General features: G+C 40.3%; 2 protein-coding genes across 2 annotated transcripts in view; both read right to left on the minus strand.

Annotated features, from left to right (window-relative positions):
- Positions 1-7674: 7674 nt before the first annotated feature.
- Positions 7675-9774, minus strand: tnnt2c (troponin T2c, cardiac). Its single transcript, XM_051952016.1, has one exon. It carries the CDS (start codon positions 9391-9393, stop codon positions 8575-8577), a length of 819 nt encoding a protein of 272 aa, XP_051807976.1. The 5' UTR covers positions 9394-9774; the 3' UTR covers positions 7675-8574.
- An 8974-nt stretch (positions 9775-18748) lies between these two features.
- The window catches only part of LOC110966716 (ankyrin repeat and BTB/POZ domain-containing protein BTBD11-A-like), a 268915-nt gene continuing 263203 nt past the window's right edge, over positions 18749-24460 (minus strand). Inside the window, 2 exon segments of the mRNA XM_051951931.1 lie at positions 18749-24230; positions 24232-24411. Of these exon segments, the coding sequence (XP_051807891.1) occupies positions 24180-24230; positions 24232-24411 (231 nt within the window). The 3' untranslated portion in view covers positions 18749-24179.

Below are 24460 nucleotides of genomic sequence, written 5' to 3' on the forward strand. Positions count from 1 at the left end.
AGTCCACTTTGGCTCAAACAACGACGAATGGTGCGATCTGACACTGATGTACCTTGGCCTTGGAGTTCACCTTTAATTTCTTTGGAGGTTGCTCTGGGCTCTTTGGATACAATTCCAACGATCCGTCTCTTCAATTTGTCATCAATTTTCCTCTTGCGGCCACGTCCAGGGAGGTTGGCTACTGTCCCGTGGGTCTTGAACTTCTGAATAATATGAGCCACTGTTGTCACAGGAACTTCAAGCTGTTTAGAGATGGTCTTATAGCCTTTACCTTTAAGATGTTTGTCTATAATTTTTTTTCGGATGTCCTGGGACAATTCTCTCCTTCGCTTTCTGTTGTCCATGTTCAGTGTGGTACACACCTTTTCACCAAACAGCAGGGTGACTACTTGTCTCCCTTTAAATAGGCAGACTGACTGATTATGAGTTTGGAAACACCTGTGATGTCAATTAAATGACACACCTGAGTTAATCATGTCACTCTGGTCAAATAGTTTTCAATCTTTTATAGAGGTACCATCATTTTTGTCCAGGCCTGTTTCATTAGTTTGTTTTTTTAAATAATTATGTTAATCAACAATTCAAAAGTAATGGCTGTTTTTGATTATTTAATTTTCAATAAATTTTTATTTATTTTTACTTTTGTGAGTTTCAAGTGATTTCAGTGAGAATTGTGGGTTTTTCCTTCTTTAACTGAGGGGTACCAACAATTTTGTCCACGTGTGTATACAGTCAATGGGTGAAGCTCAAGTATATTACAGACATGTTAACAGAAAGATTATTCAGAGTCGGTGCTAATGGAGCTCAACGACTGTTGTCGTTTTTGTTGTCGACCCTGACAGAGAATTAAATTCGTTGCCGTGGGTTGTCTAGCACGGCTAGGCTAGTTGTTTCCGGTTGTTTCTGTCAGAATCGTCGCGCCTCTGTCGTCACTTAGTTACGCCCGCCTTCTGACTCTACACTTCATGGTGATTGGTCCGGCCAGTTTTAGGAGAATCCAGCCTCGAGCCTTATGGAGGGTAACTAGACCCACCCTGGCAGAGAATTAAATTTGTTGCTGTGGGTTGTCTAGCACAGCTAGGCTATCATCCCACTTCATTTAAGATAAATTCACTAAAGTGAAATTTCAGCAACATGGAGGGACTTGTTTTAAGACAATGCATATTAAATATCTTGTTAAGTCAAACAATCTTGAAATGATCTTGTTTTGAGTTGGATTTTTACAATAAAAATCAAAATAAGTTTAATACACATCAAATGAGGAGGTTACATGAAAGCAAAAATCTATTTGTGAGTGAAAAATTACAATATTTTTTAGCATGTCTGGCTTATTTTAAGACACCTAAGCTTAATAATCCTGGTAAAAACAGCTTAAAATAAGTTTTCCAGCTCATTTTAAGATCTCAACATTCTAAATATCACATCTTATTTCAAGCAATCTTACCAAGCCATTTTCTCTTGTTCTATTGGCAGATTTTTCCACTTATTTCAAGGTAAAAGTTCCTTGAAAAAAGTTATTTTTTCTTGTATTGAGAGGAGCATTTTTCCCCCCAGTGTAATAGGCTATAACACAGCCTAAAAATGTTCCATTCTTACCTGATGGGATCCTCAGCTGAACCTCCCCCTCCCCCTCATGCTTCATTGAACTCCAGAACGGTTGTGCACAAGAGAGCCAGCAAAAAATAATCCAGCAGCAATAACCCACGCTAGCATTGTAAAGTATACTGAGCACAAATATAAACGCTGTTCTTTTAAACACCAGGGAATAAGTATTTATGGTTCCAACACACGGCATCGCCACAACGGAATGGGCGCCGTATAAACAAACAAATATATTGGAACTGAGAATGGGGTCATAAACCAGGAATTGTAAGAAGTCGGTTCGCCATTAGCACCATGCAACTCCAACACAAGGAGGTTATGAGTTTGATGATGCAGGCTTGTGGACATTTTTGGGGGACAGGATCATGTTGGTAGACGTCCCTCCAGAGATGTTTGAAATTATTTCTTAGACAACAAAAGGTGGAGTTGGATGGCTACGACCCTAAACTAACTTGCCAGCATCCATCACGTCAACAGCTCGCTATTGTCTTTCTATTGTCATGACATCGTTTTTATAAAGCTGGATTTGAAGGTGTCATTTTTCGTCACTGGTCCAAATTATCTGATCATTGCCCTTTAGAGGCACATCTGTAGAAATTTAACCCATTTCTTATCAGAACAGTAGAAAATATTCAGAAAAGAAGACTATTTGCACGCTGTGCTTAGATTTGAAATTTCACTCTTAGTCCTTCAAAGTTTGCCGTAGTGGGGTGTTTGTTGGTATTCAGACATACGGTGGGCTTACCAACACAGTGCACGAGTCTTTGAAGGTAAGCCAACCAAGAACATCTGCAGACACAATTTATAGAGATGGTCAGAGGGTAGGGACGGAGCCGTATGTAAATACAAGGGTGAATAGTGGTTAATTTGCGTCTGGTAACAGACGCAAATTAGTAACAGAGAGTAATACAACAAAGAACATAAGGTGGTTGAATCAAGAGGTCTGGCAGACAGATGCAAATAGCAAAGGTGAAACTAGAAGGTATCTCCAGTATAAAGTGTGCTATTTTCTTCATCAGATTCCAAACCAGTGATCTTCTAGCTGCAAGGCGACAGTGCTAACCACCAAGCAACAAGGCAGCCCTTGAATAAAAATGTTTGGCCTGTTTCTGCAGGCTCCAGATAGGGCTCCTCCCTCCCCATGTTTTTGCTTCGTTTCAGGTATGCTGGGTGCTGCGGCGGCAGGTGAAGGTAATTTTCTGCAGGATCAGGTGCACCAGTGCCAATCAGCCCACTAAGCCTGACAATAAAAACAGACTTCATTCACCGCTCGGATGCCGGATCGTGAACATCTATTGTTAGCTCACTGCACATGGTTTTACAGCTTGCTGAACTCCAGCAACTCTGTTTTGCTCTTCCTTAGTTCGACTCCCCACCTGTTCCTGCTGCCCTTCGTCTGGCTTTTTGGATTTGTCTTCTGCTCAGAACCATCCCCCCCTCTGGACTCGTCATCTGGCTCATCATTCGACCTACACACGGCTCACACCCCTCCAGCCTTTCCTTGTCATCGTAGCACTCGTCTTCGGCCCCCAGGACCCCCCAGCTCTCCAGCTCCCAGTTTCCTGTCCCACATTACCGTAGCTGTGCCACAGTGAGAGCAAGACAGGCGAGGTTGACGTTTTGCCTCCAGAGTACCCTTTTGCTTTTAGCTCGAGCCTTAGTTTGGTGGATGCTATTGTTTCTTTCAGTCTGCCCAGTTATAGTAGCCTCAGCCCTGTGTTTTGGTAGATTTAGAGTTTTTGTTGTATACATATATATATATATATTATAGTTCCTTTATCTTCCTAGAGCGTCCCTTGCATTGAAGGATTTTTTGAGAATATTTAAGTGCTATTAGAAGTGCACCCTGAGCCTTGTTTTAGTTGTTCTAGTGGGTGTTAATCCCAGCTCTGCATTCCTCTCTCGGTGTTTCCTGCAGTGGGTTTGTGTTTTTAGTTTGCAAGCCCATCATCTAGAGGCATTGTAGTTCCCTCAGTTCTTTCGGTTCGAGCCCAATTTCCGGAGTTTTTCCTTTTGCTGGGACTTGTAGTTCTATGTACTTCCTTGTTAATGAATCATTGTTTTAATTGCATCGGTCTATCCTGTTTTCATTTCCTGCACCTGAGCTCTCCATGCAAAACCTAAAAAAATGTAAAACGCGGTATACTGTAATCAGATTTCTCTCTTGGACAACATCTATGCTGAGATAAATGGACTTATTCTCCTTATCTCTGTGGGCTGAAAACATTTCAAAACAAAATCCTTCTGTTTGTCTAAAAGTATGACCTGGAAACAGGGATAGCAGGAGAAACTACTGCTGTTGCTTTGTTTTCACCAATTTTAAAACGGATACTTGTCTTTGCTGTGTAAATACAAAGGTCAGTTGCACCAAAATAAAACAAATGTTAAAACTGAGAAGATTCTGGTAATGACAGGCTGAATGACTCTGAAAATGTGTTTATCTCGTGATGTTTACCAAAAGACATGATTACATCTAATACTCATTACAGATAATCGTAAATAATTAATAGAGGAATGACAAGCTGCTACATTAGACAGGCTCCTGGCTGCCGTTATGCCACACAGTTAAATACACAGAGGCACACAGACGTTAGAACTGCAGCTAGGAAGCCATTAGTTGTATTGTTGTGTTCCTCCCTGGTTACATTTATACGCAGATGGCCTCAACCAGCTGTTTCTATTATGGGTAGAATCTTACATGTGTTCAGATATTTAAGATGTTTTTATTATTGTATCACCATTGGGAGTGCAGAATTAGCTAATTAGAGCTCAGATGGAAATTAAAAGCCAAAAAAAAAAAAAAAAAAAGGATTCTACCTCCTCTATGACCTAAAATACAAAGACATGATGATCAGATGTCTTAAACAGTGACATCTTTCATGATTTAGCCACCTGTTGACTGCTAGAATTAACTAGTCCTCTTAACTATCCCTCCAGGATCGTAACCCTTCTGTTATTTATAGGTACCAAAAAATATTGTTCCCTCATCTGGAAAAAATTCACCAATTTATAAAAAATCCTTTAAGTTTCACTTAAAAATTTTATTTAAAAAAAACAAATTTGGCAAGACAAAAATTAAATAAATAAAACTGGTAAATATTTTCAAAAAAATCCTAAAGATATCTAAAGTGATTCCATATATATCAGTAAAAGTTCTGATATTTTCTGTAAGAACATTCAGGAAAAAAAAAAAAAACAACCAAAATCCAGGGAATTTTGCTGGATTTAGTTTTTTTTTTCCTCTGAATGTTCTTAAAGAAACATCTTCAACATTTCTATTTTCCCACCAAAAAATGTTCAGTTTCTGAGAAATGTTGAAAATGTGGAAGTTTTCACTGAAAATATTTCCCTTTCCCCCAAATTTTCAAACTTTGAAATGGGTCAATTTGACTCGCAGGACGACAGGAGGGTTAATGAGGTTATCCTTATACAAAAGCATTCCACTGAAGCAAGAAAATGCACTAAACTATATTTCAGAAAACCACTACAAGAACCTTGGCAATCACAGCTTCTAGCATGAGCCTGTATTTACATCCTTCCTTTCCTGGCGACCTGACAGTAAATCCTGCTTTCTTTATCTTTCAGCCAGAAGTTAAATTAGGCTGGAGCCCTCCGGAGATGAACTCCACCTCCTGATCTCCAAATCACATCCTGCCAGAGCTCAGCTTCTTGTCCGTCAACAGTCACATCACCACAAGCATAACCTGATCTGACCACTGAAATATCTTCAAATACGACTACAGACAGTCAGGCCTAAGTTATTGGAGATAATTTGTGAGCCCCAACACTCTACAACATGATAAAATCGGCTTAAAAGGTTCAGTAGAACTGCAGGTTTTGGTGGTTATTCGCAGTGAAATCATCATTACACATAAACAATTACACATTTAATGTGCTGTTAGCTAAAAATGGATATGTGGAGAATTTAACTTTTATAAAGTAGTCATCGTTTGAGGTTGAAAAAACATTACCAGTCAAAAGTTTGGAGACACTTTTTTATTCAAATGAATGACACCAGTCTCCAAACTTTTGACTGATAGTGTACATAAACGAAAAACTAGACAAGCTGCAGAGTCCTTCACATTTTAGAGCAAATATCAAATAAGTAAATACTGAAGATGCTGTATTTGCAACAGCAATAATCCTGGACTACAAACAAGAAAAGTAGACCTACTATCAGTGTGTTTACCATCGTCGTCTACCCGGCTGTCATGAAAAATAAATGATTTATGGCCAAACAGAAAAACGGTGAAGATGTCTGCTCAAAGCATTGCTAACTACGATCACATCATGTTAAAAATAAAACGTCTGGTGACAGGACTCTTAAATCCTCTCCTGAAGCAGTTCGCTTCAGAAAAACGTCCATCATCTGTTAGTGATTTAGACAAGGAAGGATCTTTGGGACTTGAACTTTTTCAAATTACATTAAAAAAAAACAATTATTAAAAAGATATGAATTTCCTAAGCAGGAAACTTGACTGAGTGTTTTTTATCAGGACTGTGAGGACAAATATTGATAATCTGCTGTCAAAAACAGCCACTAAGTGAAATGACAATAGCTCCTTTTCTTTTTGACATCATTACCGCATGTTTCAGCCACACATGCAGCACCTTAAATTGCAGGATCTCCTTCAACCATAAGGAGAATCAATCACAACAGAGGAGCTCTATCATCATCCACCAACAACTTGTTATCAACTCCAGCAGCAGCATACTTCTGGGAACGTGTTGTCCCTGCTGACAGCGAGGCAGCCGACCGGTGCTCCGGCATGCATCATCGGCACAAACATGTTTAAGCTGAAGTCAGGTGGTGCAGGTTGTACCGAGACTGGAGGTGGGGTACAGAGACCCGTTTGCATATATAGCCTCTCCCTGTTTCCAAGGCAACTGATCAGCCGCACCTTTAATGGCTTGTCACAGTCGCCAGAGTGAAACAGCAGAGTGACAATCAAAAGCTGCAGGGGACAGAAATTTGCTTTGGCCTGAAGTATGTTTCACAGAAGTTACTGAGGGTGATTTTTGTGCTGGGAAATTAAAAAAAATTTAAAAAAAAGGCCTGTCTGATCTGATCGTTCCTAAAGAGATAAATGGTATGCATGGACACAGACAAGAACACAATATTTGATGAATAAATTTTACTTTCATGAAATAAAAACTTTTTGATTTGTTTAAAATCTGGCTGCCTGCAGTCATTGTATTGGAACTTCATCCCTGTAAAACATGAAGGGAAGATGTACACACTTTGTTGTGCAACACCTTCTGAAAGCATTTTCCAGAATGTTTGAAAACTCGTCTGCTGCAAACTGGTTTTCCACTGCCATCTAGTGGAAATATTTCACTACTCAACACTTTGACATTCATTTCGAGAGTTGACGATTACTGGGTTAATATACAATCGACGGGCTTTTGAAGTCCATGGGACATATCTTGCATACATTTTTATTAAGAGTGAAAGAAATAATGTTTATATGTTCATTAAAATCATGTCTTTATAAGTTCTACAGTCATTCATTAGGGAAGCAATCACTTATTTATATTTTAAAAAATGACCGGATTTTACTAAAATGTCAATCAAAATCACCTAATTAGCTAAAGAACAATATGAGCTTATTCCAAATCACGACCTGCTCCACATGACATTTTTACAGAAAGAATCTTCTAAATATTATATATACAATTGAGTAAAGTTGAAATTGAAAGTTATTTATAAAGATATTGCTGTAAACCTGTTGATATGCCATAAATCCACACTTGACTTACACACTGCTTTATATTAAATAACTCAAAAAGCCTTGGAGTCTGTCCAGTCTTTTCTTCAGGAGGAAATGACATCATGTGGAGCAGGTCATGTGATCTGGAATTAACACACTTCTTTGAGAGGTGTTTTTATAATGGGTGACTTAGTTGAAAGTGATACAATTTGTTATTTTCTATGTAAAATTTGATATACTGGCAAAAAAAAACTAAATATATCATGATTATCTCAACTTAATAAAAAGAACACTTAAAACTATTTTTGAATAAACTCATTTTATTATTGTTCAGCTAATTAGAAGGTGGTTGTTAATAAATTGGAACGGTTATTTGACATTTTAGTGATATCTAGTCATTTTTTATTAATATGTGACTATTTCCATAATAGATAATGATGGAATTTGTAAAGACATGATCATAATGAACATAAAAACACGAGTTTTTTATTTTTAATAAAAATGTACGCAAGATATATCTTCAAAAGTCTTTCAATTATATATTGATCCAATTGATACATGAAAAGCTAAGAAGGAAACATTTTTTCCTGCTGTTTCACCCCCTCTGTGCAGCTGCTTCCACTCAGCATACTGTAAGAATGCTGGTCTCGACCTCTCAGTCAACATTTGAGTCTTTCTGCTAAAAACACTGCAGCCCTGAGCTGCAGCGACTAAATTAGCAGCACCGCAAGTCAGCTGTGCAGCACCTGTTTGACTTCTCAGGCACAACCCAGCCTACACCACTCTTAACCAAAGAATCACAGCAATACAAAGCTAACAAGAAGGGGCATGTTTTCAGAGGCGTCTCAGTTAAAGCACTAACAACAGAGTAATGACAGTTTAGATAAATAAATAACACTACTACACACGTGTTGATTTATTGGAAATAAGCAGAACATTTTTTAGGAAAATGGTGAGAAACTAGTAGTTAGTAGGAAGCAAAACAAAACATCACCAGCATACATATATACGTAACAAGCTCTTCAACCACAACCTGTGAACACATGAAAACGTAAATAAAGTTGATTATTAAATCTCAACAGAACAATCAGACATCATTCACTATTATTTTGCATGATTTACTGCATTCAGTCCCTGAAAGGGGAACCCGGCCCATCAATCTGCACACAATCCCTGGGATAAGTTTTATGATCCAAGCTGGAGACGGACACCAGATAGTCCAGAAACAACTTGGAAGTCCGGTCATCACGGACTCTGGCGCTCACTTCCAGGAGCCGGACTTGCCCTTGGCGCCTCGGGAGGTTTTGGATGCTTTGGAGCCCCTCTGGTGGTCACTGACTCTGTTTCGCAGCACGTAGATGTCGTACTTCTGCCTCTTGAGCTTCTCCGCCAGCTCAAACTTCTCGGCGTGCAGCTGGTGAAGCCACTGCCAGAGGTCCTGCGCCTTCTCTGCCAGCTTCTCCTGAGTCAGGTGGTCGATGTTGAGTGGCTTCCTGCGCTCCATCAAGGCCTTCTTCTTCTCCTCTCGAGCAGTCAGCTTCTTGCCTTTCTTCTGGTCAACCTTCTGCAGGTAGCCACCGAAAGACTTGTTGGAGAATATCTTCTTCTTCTTGGCATCCTCCTCGGCTCGAAGTTTGGCCGCCTCCTCCTCTCTCCTCACCCTCTCCTCGGTCAGCCTCGCCTGACGTTCGCGCTCCTGCTCCGCTCGGACTCGCTGCTGTTCGGCCCGGTCGGAGCGCCGGCGTTCGATGCGATTCCGCAGCGCGATCAGCTCTTCCTCCTCCTTCTGACGGCTGGAGAAATGCACCTCGATGAGGGTCTGAAGGTCGTTGAAGTCCTTTTCTAGTCTCTTGCGGTGAAGGTCGTCAAAATCCACCTTCTCGCCCTCAGGGAGCTTTGGAGGAGCGATGTTTGGCACATAAGTTGTCTTAAACCAGCGTTTGGACTCTTCTTCGTGCTCACTCTCCTCCACATGCCCTTCTTTCTTCTCCTCTTCCTCCTCAGCATCTTCTTCCTCATTCACCTCCTCCACTTCTTCCTCCTCCTCATACTCCTCCACTATTTCCTCAGCGTCTGACATGTTGGTACCTCGGAGGCTTCCCGGGAGAGACAAAGAAAGAAAACCAAGAGAAGACTGTACTGTCGGGTGAAGGTTGGGGGAGCTTTTAAGGGTTTGCCTTCCCCATGTGACCGAGCGCTGACCGCAGCCTCCAGGGCTTGGGTCAGCAGCAGGGTGGGTTGTGGCACAGATGCAATAGTCTATTTTCTCCTTCAACAGGTTCTGTCAGCCAAACACAGTTATCCCCCATGAACCCCCCTGCTGTCTGCTCTGATCCTGCAGGGCTTCTCATTCCTTTGTAAGGACAAGATGAGAGACTATTTCAGATGCACAACAGATGCGCACACACACTTGTGCTTTCAAGTTCCGCACAGCAACACACAGTATATTCCAGAACAGATACCTCTCATACTTTAGACTTACAGAGCCACTGTCAGTAATTATGTGACAGAAATCCTGAAAGGAAGCTCATTTTGAAACCTATAGCTACTTTACACGAGTTCAAATCATTAACTAGAAAAGCACTCAGAGAGTGCAGACCTCCGCCAAGGACAGAGAGGAAAACAGGAAACCCATGCAGTAAAGGATCATGAGCTGGAATTGAACCTGCGTCTCTGACACAGTTCTGTTTACAAATCACCTTCTTAACCAGTTGAGCTATCTGGACACCTTGCTCCAACTTGTTGGAAGACATACTAACCTATGATGTTTATGTCCTATTTTGGACCACATACTAAAACATACTAAAAAATTCAAAGTGATCCAGAATCCAGGATCCTTTTGGAATTGTCACCAAAATGAAATCAGCTCTTCCTCTTACCATAGTCTACAACCCCTCAAAATTTCATGTGAATCTGCCCAGGCGTTTTTGAGTTATCTTGCTAACAGACAGACAGACGGACACACAAACGCCGGGTGTCACATAACCTCCTTGGCGGAGGTAATTATCGGATGATAAAGGTGATAATGCTGTGATAAAGTCATGGTAAGCATGTTTACAGCGGATATTGTGGATCCAACGCAGTGGAGCTGATAGGATCTAGAAACACTGAAGGCTTAGCTCAGCAAAGAAGAAAAGAGTCATCACTTTTTCTTTGCTACAAGTACTTTAAAAACACAGAACCGTGATGCATTACTGTTTGGAGTCAGTTAGTAAAGCAAGGCAAGCATATTTGTGCAGCACACACAACACAGACACAATTCAAACTGTTCAAATCATCCACTAGTGACACAAAGTCATCATCTTGGTTCCACTCCTCTTTCTTAAGACTGTGTGCTCATAGAAAATTAAATGTGATCAATATAAATTAAAATGAGATTAATCAGATTAAAAATGTTAAATGTTTGACAGCACTAGTTTAAAAATGAAGAAATGCAGCCCCAACAGGCATTCAAAATGATAAAGAAACAAGTGAAACATTTAAAGATAGAGTATAAAAAGTACAAACAAGTTTAAATTGGAACTGACAGAACCTAAAAAAGTGGTTCATGAATTAAAAACAGTGAAACAGTAATTAGTTTTGCCCTCACAGACGAACTCTTGGTAACAGTTACACAGGCCAGAAAAAACTACAAAAAAACCAAATAACCATTAGACCTATTTAGAATCTGTTTCCTTAGATCATAAGGAAATCTACTGTATTTAACTATGTTTCACAGTTTGGGTCTAAGATCCTGAAAAGACTCCTGTTTTGAAATCTACAACAACTTAAAACGAGCTCAAAATCATGAACTATCAAGGTGATAAAATCATGGTCAGCATGTGTACAGCTGATATTTAGGGTCTAAGGCAGTGGGGTTGTTGGGATCTTGAAGCACCAAGACCTTAGACCTGATGGCTGCACGGTTTCCAAGTCGGTCCAGAGTAAAATGAAAATATAACGTAAGAAATAAGGTCTTCCCAATCTCTTTCAATGTGGTGTTGCACAATATAGGCGTCATGAGAGGGGAGGTTCTAAAACCAACAACCGAGTTCAAGCATGTCCAGGATGAATTTTGAAGAAGTTAAAGTGTGATAAGAAGAAAAATGGGCCACAACCTCCTACCGATATGAACAATCTATGGATACTTCACAGTGTGCGAGATATTGGAAACTTCCTAATCCATCGCGACACTAAAAGCCACAGCGTCAAAACTATGTGGTTGAGAACTTCCATGAACAAAGTACACGGCAATCTCTTAAGTATGTCAGAGCCGGTGAGGACCATAATGACGGGAAGCTACAGCTGTCACATCTTCTAAAAATAAGCCGGTACCTTTAAAATCCTGTGCCTCTTAACATTAACAAATGAAATGCTATTTTAAAGTTAGAAAAAAATAAAGATAATCAAGGAGAAAACTGGAAGCTTATGGGTCATTTTAACTGTGTTCATCTATGTAACTTGAATTCAGTCCTTTCGTTGGACGCTGACAGTTATTCTTTCATAGAAAAGTGACACTCGAAGAAAGACAGCAGCCTCAACGGGAACAATGACACGCAAGATGAGCTCTACTGCTCCGCCTCGTCTCCACTTTGGAATGTGATTAAAACATTCTTGCTATTGGAGGCCTCCTGCTTTCAGCGCTGAGTGGATTAAAGTGTAATTGCTCCCGTGCGGTGTCATTTAAATACGGGTGTCAAGAATTCATGTTCCCGAGTCTTGAGATATCAGTGGAAAAGGACAAATGCAGTTTTTAGGGGGTGATGCAACAGACAGAGACAGACAGGTGCACTGCCAGCGTCTGAGAATCCCAATTAACTCGTTACATGCGCCTCCTTAGGATCAAGCTGCTGACGCGATTCCGCTGCACTCGTACGTGGGGAAATGAGACGCTATTATGTCCAAGGCGGGGGTTAAATTTCAGTCTTGTGATAAATCTTGTGGAGCTCAGGCTGAGTGAAGGTTGGCTAATTGTGGCCTGAGAGGACCACAAAACAAATCTTAATGCCCATGAGAACGTCGCCTGTCTCATCCCGGAGTGTCTGAGTGCAACATGAAGACAGCAGGTGGTTCCGCTATAAGCATGGCAGTCCTGGAACAACTGTGTCCATCAGCAGAGAGGCAGCAAATGACGAGGGTTATATATATATATAAAAATAGTCCCAATCTCTGTTGTTTGACTTAACCCTCGTGTCATCCTGCGGGTCAAATTGACCTGTTTTAAAGTTTGAAAATGTGGGGGGGGGAAATATATATTATCATAGTGAAACGTCTGTTGTACACATTTTTAGAAATTTTTTGAAGATTTTTTGGTGGAAAAAAAGAAATGTTAAGAATGTATTTTAAGAAAGGAGAAAATAAGAAAAAATACACATTTTACTGATGTACATGGAATCACTTCAGATATTTTTAGGATTTTTTTGAAGATTTTTACTCATTTTTTAAAAAATATTGACAAGAATTTTCTTGCCATATTTGGATTTTTATAAATCAAATTTTGAAGGGAAACTTTTAAGGAATTAATGTAATTTTCTTCCCAAAGGTTTTTGCAAATCTTCAGAAAGTTGGGAAATTTTTTTTGCTGAATTTTTAGATTTTTTTCAGACAAGGAAACAATATTTTTTGGTGCCCATAAATTTAGACAACAGGAGGGTTAAATAAACAAGTCAAGGGACTTTGTTTGTTGCAGTTAGGTTGTGTTCAAACCAGCAAAACATTGCACACAATGGCTGAGAGTCCAGAATAAGCAGTTGTCATATCCTATTCACACCTGTTTTGTTTGGGACCTGCTGTTCTGAGTCAGTGAGTCAAGCTTCAACAAAAAACGTCTAAGAAGTTTAATGAATGAAGCAGCAGCAAAGCCTGGATTCACAGTGACCTCTTGTGGTCAACACAGCTAACTGCATCAAAGGGAATTCTCTTTAATTTAAATATTCTGAGAATGTGAGCATTGATTGCCCCTGCAGTTGTCAGGCAATAAATTGAGCATTAATACATTTAAAGATTTCTGACTGACATCTTGTGTAACATTTCTATTCAGCATTAAAGTGAAGACACCCTGAGGGAATCGTCTTCTGTGTGTACTAAAAATAAAAATGATCCACGTTTACTCACCCGTCACGACACATTTGGCCGAAAATCTGACTGCAGAAGCCACGTGTGAATTTGCAGATACATCCTTGTTCTTCCTCTTTTTTCAAACCTGAGTACAATAACCAAAGAAAACAGGACATTAAACAGGGCTGTCAAAATTAACGCCTTAATGTGAGTCAGTCCATCATCATGACATCGTCCACCAGTGACATAAAATCATCATCTTAGTTCTACTCTTCTTTCTTGAGTCTATTTGCTCATCCAAAATGAAATGTGATTAATATAAATTAAAAATGAATGAGATGTAATAATGATTAATCAAAATTAATCCACAGCAACTTTGTGATTAATCTGATTTTAAAAGTTTAATTATTTGACAGCACTAGTTTAAAAATGAAGGAATACAGACCAGAAAGCATTCAAATTTTAAGCAATAAAGAAAAAACTGAAACGTGTGACGATATAGTCTAAAAAGTACAAACAAGTTTGTCCTAGTGTGTATAGGTGACCAGTGGCTTTCAAACTGCATGTTAGAATTGGTCCTATTCAGGACCACAAATCAGTTCAAGCATGTCTTAAGGACATAAAGACCTGGATGACTGACTGTATTTGACCCAAAACACCTCAGAAAAATTAATTAACCACACAGTTAATCTGAATGACATCGTTTTGGGTTCCAAAACAGCAGTGAGTATTTTAATTCAGACATAAAACCAGTCTCAAGAACGGCCTTTTGTCACCTGCACAAGTTGTGCTGGACGTTCTTGATTTTGACAATGTTGTGCAGCACAACATTGTCAGAATCAAGAACGTCCAGCAAACTTCCAGGATGGACTACAATTTTTCCTTATTGTCAGGATGTCCTGACACCTTTCTGGAAAAATCTCCAGCTAATCCAAAAGCAAGCCAGAGTTCTGACGAGAATCCGGGAGAGATATTTCTCCCATATAAGCTTCCTTTTATTGGCTCTAAAAGCTCTCAGTGACCAAGCTCCAATGTATCTTAAAGACCTTCTTGTATTACGTGAGAATTTTGAGTTTACCGTCATTGCTGAGTACAATACTATACAGTATTTGCATGTCCCAGCTTGTTAGGAATCTAAGGTCAGAGTGTATGTCGCCTGGAGCAGACGGGCTTAAGGGCAGTGCTGTGGCTTCAAACCCTGACCGCCTCATCAGCAGCATACAGCCAGGAGTTTCCAGAAGCAAAGCCTTCAGCCATTAGGCTAATCTGCTGTAGAATCAGCCCCTAGTTAAGGTTTAGACACCATATTTGCTTTTATTATTAGGCTTAAAACTTTCCTCTTCGATAAAGCCTATAGTTACAGTGACCTTTTATTGTGGGCAGTCTAAGGTACACCTGTGCACTAATCATGGTGTCTAATCAGCATCTTGATATGGCACACCTGTGAGGTGGGATGGATTATCTCAGCAAAGGAGAAGTGCTCACTGTCACAGATTTAGACAGATTTGTGAACAATATTTGAGAGAAATGGTGATATTGTGTATGTGGAAAAAGTTTTAGATCTTTGAGTTCATCTCATAAAAATGGGGGCAAAAACAAAAGTGTTGCGTCTATATTTTTGTTGCGTGTATATACTGACCCTTTTAGCTGAGGTTCAGCAGCAGGACGACACCTGGATCTCTCCACTTCCGGTCCTACGTCTTTACACACTACTCTGCCCTTCCTACTTGCTCGTTCTCGCTTCTCGTGTACAGACTAACACACATAATCACTTAGCCAGTCTGAAAGTTTTAGAAAACTCTGATTTACCACCAACCGCTCAAACATCAGCCTGAGGAAACGTTCAGCCCGACTCCAGATCTCCTCCACGTCCATCAGCTGAATCCATAATGAGGTCCTGTAGACAAGGAGATCGGCGTTGCTGCAGAAACGCAGTTAAACGCGTCTCACATCCCGAAAAAAAAGAGACTCCAACCAGTACGCCTCTCTCTGTTCGCCATCAGATCCATATCCGGTCCCCAGCTTAAACCAGCAAAGACCAAAACGTAGCTACTATCTCCTAAACTTTCACTGGCTCCAACGTTGATCTTGACGCACGTGAGCGTCCAGAGAAGTCGCAGCTTCCGGTACGGATCGGCGACAGGTGCTCTCTGACTTCATACCACATCACCTGCCGCCGACCTGGAAACAATTAGACAAGAAAAGCAATCAGAGAGCAAAGTACCCCGCCAAGGTTGCTCATTCCCACATATGGCGTCGTCAGAAATGCAGCATTTTTCAGTTTATTATTATGTTGACCAGAAATCATGTCACTATTGAATGTGGTCATTAAATATAGATGTACCCACAAACAAAATGACGTTGCACTGAGCACAGGTGTGTGTTATGCATGTGTACGTTATGCATTGATACTGAATCAGTGGCCAACATGTGTGTAAATTACTCTCACAAAAGTCTGTTGATCAGCTCATCACTTTTTGCAAGGCTATGTTTACTTGTGTTAAAATAACCGTTCCCTCCATGCTTTATTTTGAAGGTGTCTCTTTTTCACGTTTTATTTTTGACACCATTCCAGCGGTGGATCTTAACAATGTACAATTTTTGATTCTCATTGGTAACATTATTGTACTACCTCTGAATCATTCCCAGTACTTTAGTTTGAGCTTATTTATTTTATTTGTCAGTATTTTATTCTCATGCTCTGTCACTGCCTTTTCTAAGTCCAGTCTCTCAGTTCCCTGCACATCTATTTGCTAAGTGCATTTTGGAAAATAAACTCTTTAAACTCTAACCCTGTTCTCTTGATGCTCCTTGGTGATGTGCTTTATTTCTTCCTGGTATTTAGGTTGTTTGATCTATTTGTCTGATGTTGCTGATTCTGAATCAGTGACTTGATGTTGAAGTAAGAATTTCAAGCTTTTGTCTTCAACAGTTGCTGAGATCTTATCGCTCAAACATAACCTGTGTACGAGAACATACGGAAAGTGGGTCCAATTTCTTTAAAAATCTCAAAAGTTTTTTGATATTACAGGCATCAATTTTAATATCTACAAAGTTTTAGGTTGCTATACAATGGTTTTCAGCAAATCAGAGATGTTCAAGCAGGAGGCCCCTGATTGATTTCTACCTGAACGTCTCTGCTGGGAATAAAGAAATGCACAAATTCTGAACATTCTCCTTCCTCCCTCTGCCCTGAATCAACCTCCACCCTATGGACTGTCTCTCATCTTGCTGCTGACTACGAGATGTGGCTTTCTTCTTCTGCTCGGCTGCTCAGACTCCAATCCGAAGCTCTTCTCCAATTCCAGTGCGTCTTTTCTCCTCAGCCTCAAACTGTGTCCATCTTTCAAAGATCCAGACTTTCAACTTCAAACCCCAAGAGGACACTTAAAGGCCTTTCTCCCTGATGCAGCCCCCTCCTCTTTTCCCCTCCAAGGATTTTATTGCGATACATTAAAACAACAGAAGCCTGCTGATGTTCATATATTGCTTTCTCATATATGCTTTTTTTATGATCCATGAAGAAAGAACTAAAGTATGTCAGTGAACAAGTGAGAAACAGAACATATAAGTAGAAAGTTTTCCATTGGCAGGTTCAGCCGATATATGAGCTTCCACTGAGTTGACATAAATAACTGTAGTCCATCTGGTCCAGTTCAGTCAACAGGATGTGAGGGTTCCACCGTAAACATGTCTGATGATCCAGGTGAGCTCCAAGAGTCCAGGATTTTTTTTTTTCACTCCAGGAGATTTAAGTTTGAATAAAAACACTCTTGCACAATTAAAAAATACAGACAGACTAAATCTGCTAGAATCATAGGAAAACAAGAAAAACAAAAAAAGTAGAGAATGCAGTAACCCCTTCACGGTTGTTCATTGCCCTTTCTAAACAGAGAAACTGGGGGTAAAGAAGACATTTTAAATTCAACACCGCAGCTGGTGACATGACCGAAAACTCAGTGATCATTTGACCACTGATGGCCTCCAACTGGAGCAGCAGCATCTGATCAAGTCGAACGTAGATGGCTGCCAGTTCACTCACGACAGATTTTTAGTTTGTGTTGTTGGAACTGTTGTGGAAATCTGGATGAGTCGCAGCAAAAACAGTCGAGGTACAACAGTATTTGTAGACAGATTTAATTAAAGTGCATTTATTCAGTGGAGAGAAAAAAATCACACATTAAGAAGTAATTCTTTTTACATCAAATCATGTGTGCCACAATTATTAGCAACCCTGATGTTAATACTTTGTAAAACCCCCTTCTGCCAACAAAACAGAACCTAATCTTCTCCTATAATACATTTTTGTACAATTTTCAGTGTGAATGTATGCTTCTGCAATAAAAATTATTGCAACTACGACTCCCAGGGTGCATTTCAGATAGATAGATTAGACAGACAGACAGACAGACAGACAGACAGACAGACAGACAGATAGATAGATAGATAGATAGATAGATTAGACAGACTGTTTTTGCTGCGACTCATCCAGATTTCCACAACAATTCCAACAACACGATCTAAAAATCTGTCGTGAGTGAACTGGCAGCCATCGACGTTCGACTTGATCAGATGCTGTTGCTCCAGTTGGAGGCCATCAGTGGTCAAAGCTTCCTCTTCGGCAGGATCCATCATCTATATTGACAGTCCTCCTCTTTAAACTGCGTTATTGATCTTGGTCGCGGGAGGTTTGGCATTTTCTGACTAAAGCACAGGAATAAAATCGATGCTTTAAGGTCCAATCTGGTGCATTTGAAGTGTTGAATAAAGTGAAATACAGCACAGCTGCCCTCTAGGTCCCTCTGCAGGTTATATACAGCAACTTGTGGCTCAGTGGAACATGAGACACTAAATGAAGAGTGTGTTGTATAAAATGATCACTGAGCTTTCGGTCATGTTACCAGCTGCGGTGTTGAATTAAAATGTCTTCTTTACCCCCAGTTTCTCTGGTTAGAAAGGTGTGGCATTGTCAGAAATGCTGCATTTTTAAAGACATGTAGCGTTTGTTTATTAGTTATTGATGATGAGAAGTTACGGCAACATAGAAGGCGACCATTTAATATAGATGTACCCACAAACAACATGACCTTGCACTGAGCACAGGCGTGTGTTACGCATGTGTACGTGATGTACCGATACTGAATTGTGTGACCTAAATATGTAGCAGGTGGCGGGAATTGATGGGACTTCATCCTCAACAAAACATGACAATTTATAAAATGTGGACCCTCCAGTGCAGATATTTCACTAGAAAAATGACCATTACTATCACATAGGGATCAGAAAAGCTGGTATTCTTCATGTTCTGGGCATCAGGATATTTCATTCTACACCACAGTAGCAAACAGAGCAACTTGACTAAAAACAAAGCAGACATAAAGCCAATAAAAAGCCCTTCATATGGTTTAAACTGTGGTCTTTTATTAGCTGTCCACAAAAGCATGTCATGGAACAACAGAAACTGTAGCACGAGTGTAACATTCCTGTTTGGTGTTATACTCCACCACATCCCTGCTCCTCACACCATGTATAATTTATATTTCATATATATATATATATATATATTTATATATATATTTTGTACAATATACATGTTCTCATCAAAGGAAAAAGGAAAAATAGCAAAAAAGTTCATCCCCCTCTGTGGAGTGTAAATCTAGTGAACATCCCATGCATGTTTCCACTGCGTCTAGGAGAAATGTTTCTTACCAGGAACACGAACGCAGGCAAATAAATGCTCGGACAAATAAAGGGAGAGACTCGTTAACGACGAAGCTGGTGTACAGGGCACATTCTCAACAACATTAAACAAGAAGAGCCATGCGGAACTCTACAGCTTCGACCCAATTCGGGGTCCAAAGCGCCAGTACAGGGGTAAAGTTAGTCTTTTTGCTAATGACTAATAAAAACAGCTTAAAGTCTTTTGGCTGATTTTCATGTTTGAATGTTGAAACCATGTTCAGCTGCAGTTGGATCACAAGAAGACTCACTGTTAAATGACTGTGTGAGGCTACAGTAACACTGGCACAGAAAGTGCTTGACATCATTATGAACCTTTTTACCTCGGCGGAGACAAAAAAGGTTTGCATCTTTAAGTTACAGTTCACATTGACGAAGCGAGTTTCCATTCAAATGTGATGAATCAGAGCGAAGTCAAACATGCAAATGTGTGTTAATAACAGAAGAAATCGGCTTCTGGAAAGCATTCAGGGTAAAGTCAACAGCATGGCTGCTTAACAAATGTGCTTTCAAAAATGAGTATGTCAAAGAAAACACACAAAAAATAATATATTCAGACTTTTTTTTCAGTCACTCCAAGTCTGTTATGTTCAGCTCCTGTGGCATATTACTCATTGCACCACTCAAAGTAAAACAATCTAATGGAAATATTGCTCGATTTCATAATTTTAAAGCATCTTTTTATATAATCTTTTTCACTTTTGTAAAACAAAATAGCTGCGGAATGTAAAATAAAATATATAGTGCTATGTATGCAGGTAAGAAAATAAAGTCGTAGGATAGTATCTGTATTCCCCTTTCTGTAACTATTTACAGAACCTAAAACCAGTTCACCTTTATGTTCTCTTAAAATGACTTGTTGGGCCCAAAACTAGTATTTAAATAACTCTGAGTGCGCTACAATATTTGAAGTCATAAGATTCGTCTTTTATCTTTAGGACAGTTTGATGAATGAAGAAACAACAATCACAATGTAGTATGAGGACGCTGTACGGACGTTTGCATCAGACAGACAGAAGCGTCTTCTTTTGGTTTCTTGCTGAAGTGGAAACATTGCACATTTTGTTAATATTCAGCTGTTGCTTTGTTACATTCATGAAGTATACCGTGTGCTGTGTGGTGAGGGGTTATCGGAAAGTCAGCTGGATTTTATGAAAAATGTTCTTGAACTGTTGGCGCTTTTCGCTTTCAGGTGTCAGGCTTGAGCATTTTAGTTCTTATAGAATTCAGAGGCGGTCATTAATACACAACAATCATGTGCAACCAAAGGTGAGTTTCTGCACACTTTCAGCACTGAGTTCAGACACAACATGGACGACTGTCAGGCATCAAATTTACAAAGTGAAACAACAAACCAATCAAAAAGACGGGACCAAATCAAACAATCACAACTCATACAACACCTGCACCTTATGTTGTTATTGATAAAAGATTATTGCCATTGTATCTTTTACTTAACATTTCTGGACACACCATTTGGATCTTTTACTGACTCGCTGTCTCAGGTGTGAGATTTGGTCCCTTTTTTTGTAGCTTTAGTACAACAATCTGCTGCTTTGTATAGTTAGCTGGAATGAAGCTGTGAAGTGTCACTCGCTGCTGGATGAGTTTTTACCAAGAATCTCAGCTGCCATCACTCAAAAAAAAAAGACCCAAGTGAAATGAATTCGACCGAGAATCCTAAGTCAATTAATTTGAGTTTCAGACTGTATGTCTAAGTGGCTCACTGGTTAGCACTGTCACCTTGAAGCTAGAAGATCCCTAATTTGAGTCCCGGCCTTCCCAGGAAGGTACTAAGGCTTCTTCCCATAGTCCAAAAATATACTGAGGTTAACTGGCAACACTAAATTGTCCGTGAGTGTGATTGTTTGTCTCTATATGTAGTCCTGTGATAGACTGGTGACCGGTCCAGAGTGTCCCTTGCCTTCACCCCAAGTCAGCTGGAATAGACTCCAGCCCCTCTGCAACCCCAATGAGGATTAAGCGGCGTAGATAATGGATGAATGGATGTCTTATTGAAAATGCACCCCTGGGAGTCGTAGTTGTTCTTCTACCTTTAACTTTCTATTAACTGATGTAATTTAACCAGAGGAGTTTCAGACTTTTCCAAGTTGCAGATCTATAGCCAAGTTTCCACCCAATATTTTTGTGATTTTACAAATTGCAGGGGGTCCGCGACTTATGTCAGAGTGCCGTTACTAGGGATCAACGTGAGTTGATTTTGGGTGCGAGTCGCAACTCCAGCCAAAATGTAAACAAAGCCGTTACGTGCATCACGATATCGATCCGTTCTTCAGAAAGTCATGAATACCAACGACTTTCATGCATGTATGAGTCATTTCACAAGAAGATAACAGAATATGTTGCACTGTTTTCACAACTTGAGTGTTTTTTGTATCTAATTTCACTTCCATGGAGATGGCGTTCCTTTTCTTCGAATCACTGCCATCAGAGGATTCTGACTTACGCTTGGGAGCCATAATGAAGGACAAAAAGTTAGCGAATGTCGCACAATCCAAGGTGGTGTGCAAGTGGAGAATAGTTCCACGTAACCAGTTCTGACGTAACAACGCAGCGCCGTAGTTCGAGGAACGTCGTAACCCGAGGACCCTCCGTGTTACGTGTTTCGTACAGATACAGATATTAGCATCGGAGCAAAATGATGGATGCTAACTCTCCACTCCTATGCCATTTAAAAAGCAGAAGAGGAGGAAGCAATGTGATAATGTCATTAAAATCATTAGTTATTGGAATTGACAAACTTAGAAGAAACTTCCCAGTTTTCAATAAAAATTTGTTCAATCATGAGGCGACTTATCATTGAAAAAAGCGTTAATGAGTATAAAACATGGGCAGGAACCATCTTTGTTTAAAAAAAATGATGATGAACCAAACATTTAATTCACGCTGTTTTCCATTATGTTCATCACCATCACTTCTGGACATTATAAAACACTGAAACATGGCCAATACCAGTTGGCATGAAAGAACAAATACAACCTTTCCTGGTTGAAAACAATTCCCAAAGACTTTTTAAGATGCCAAAATTCAGCTTCTTTCTTCAAACAACTGTTTTTTTCCCTGATTTCTTCTACTCTTTTTACTATAGCCATGTGTAGTAGAGCCAAGTTGAGTCTTTACAGTAAGTTGCCAGCTAGTTAGTGAAATATATTGCTGGAAAGTTACTTAAATTCAATTGTACTCTAACACCTATATAAAGAAAATCAGCCAGGATATGGAAATTCTCCTCCATATCGGTCCCAAACATCCAGTATGGGTGGGCTCTGGTGTAAATGCATGCAGAATGCACTAGAATCTGGAAATGATCCCGTCAGCTAGACCACATCTAGAGATGGCCAGACTGTGTTTATATTTCAGCCCCGAATAAAAGCAGTCTTTTACAGTATGACAGCATCAACCTCCAGTTCTGGACTCAAGAGAACCTGACAAAAGCTACAGACAAGCAGCAGGAACAAACTGACACCATCAGCAGACCTGGGATGTGCCATGTTTGTTGGCAAGTCAAGACTAAGACTGGTTCAAATTTACATGCACAAATCAGATGACCCATTTTAATCCCAGGTGTAAATGCTCACACCCATAGATCAGATAATGTATCCAGATACAGATGGCAGGTGTAATTGCATCTCTAATAACCTCAGTGCTCACAGTGTGCAGAAATTCAACCCCACAGAATTCATGTGAAGGAATCCTAAAGCAAAAGGTGACTTTAACGTGTGTGGTGATCTACCCTGATAACTTGGAATGTGACAGAAAAAACAACCGACGGGAAAATCGCTTTGATTGGACTGGAACAATGGACACCTCAATCAGCCCTACAGATCTACACAGAGAAGCACGCCTAAAGCAAAACGGAGGAGTCGTACAAACAGATTAAACATGCAAGTCTGCATAAACAAGACACACAGCAGGGAGCAACATTCAATGAGACTGGTGTCGTCAGCCAAAGCGAGTGTGGGAGGAGTACTGTACATCAGTTTACAAAAAGGACCGACCAGCACGATGACTCTCAGAACGTATTTACACTTTGCTTTAGATATCTTTAAAGAGAAAGTCCCTGCCAAGTGAAGCCCATCTCCAAAGTCCCGTTCAATCCGTTTTGCAGTGTATAGAAAGTTTAATAAGCAGCGTTTTCCCCCTTTGCTTCCCCCTTGCGAAAGTGGTCCATGAAGTAAGCTCTGCATAAAAAGCAACATGGAGAGCAGCTCAGTTGAGGAGGTGTCATGCAAAAAATAGTACCGTGGACTTATCGCAAGTTAATTTCCCAGTTGGACATCCACATTTCAAGCATAAGTCAGCATAGATCTCACTGAGTGGGCCGTCTTTAGTTGATCAGCAACTGGCTGCAGTGTCGGCCCACGTTGGAAGTTCCTGTGATGGTTTGGCCTCTGCACACAGTCGATAAAACACAGTGAAACGTATCCAACACAGAAGTGACAGGATGAAATGTAGAGAAGTTCAAAAAAGTCCACCTAAAAGTCCGCCTGCTGGCATTGCTACTAATGACTTTTATTGGTTGTATAGGATATAGGATTATATTTATATTTTGGCATGTGTGAAACTTTATGCTGCGACAGCGTCCATTTCTATAAAGTGTTGTTTGTAAACCAGAGATGATGACAGAGCTGCATTTATTGATTCTACTCTACTTTTTAGAGTGAAAAATGAATGTATTCCATGCATGTATCCTATATGAAATACAATAGAAAGTTCTATAATCACGGTAAGATCTAAGTGGTACTGTTGGGTTGAGGCAGTTCTGTTTTTTTTTTAAAAGTTTTTCTTACTGTATGAGGTGTGAGGTGACCGATGGGAGCCACGAGGACAAGAGTTCAAGCCTCTGACAAGACGAGAAAGATCCCTCTCTGACTCTGTCGACATTAACCCTCAGCGAGCTGCAACAAGCAGAATTAAAGGGAATTCCTGACACAGAAACATCCGACAGCTCCTCTTCAGCAGCGGGGCCAGGACAGGTGGAGCACATTGTCTACACAGGCGGGACACTGGATGCTAAAAAGTGGTGTTACATGGACGCTGTGGCTGGATCGGAGGGCTCCGGGGACGACGGTGTCACACCACGGAGCCCTTGGAGGTGGACAGGTGGATGGAGTGGATGCGGGTGGGCCAGAGTCTTCTCCAGGTCGAGGAGGATGTCGGTGCAGATGCCAGGGCTGGACGCGGGGCTCTCAGCTGCGGGAGGTTCGTACAGAAGCTGCTTGAAGCCGTCAAGTTCTATCAGCAGCACCATATTCTTCAGGAAATAGCCCTCGATGAAAGCCGTCAGCTCTGCGGCACCAAGGAACTGGAATGAAAATACAAGATGGAAGGAGAGATTCTGAGATTCAGTGTAC

The sequence above is a fragment of the Acanthochromis polyacanthus genome, chromosome 1, assembly GCF_021347895.1.
Source record: "Acanthochromis polyacanthus isolate Apoly-LR-REF ecotype Palm Island chromosome 1, KAUST_Apoly_ChrSc, whole genome shotgun sequence".
NCBI classification, from domain to species: domain Eukaryota; kingdom Metazoa; phylum Chordata; class Actinopteri; family Pomacentridae; genus Acanthochromis; species Acanthochromis polyacanthus.

Coding starts and splice junctions, on each gene's coding strand:
- tnnt2c (XM_051952016.1), bottom strand. CDS start 9,393: ATGTCAGACGCTGAGGAAATAGTGGAGGAGTATGAGGAGGAGGAAGAA.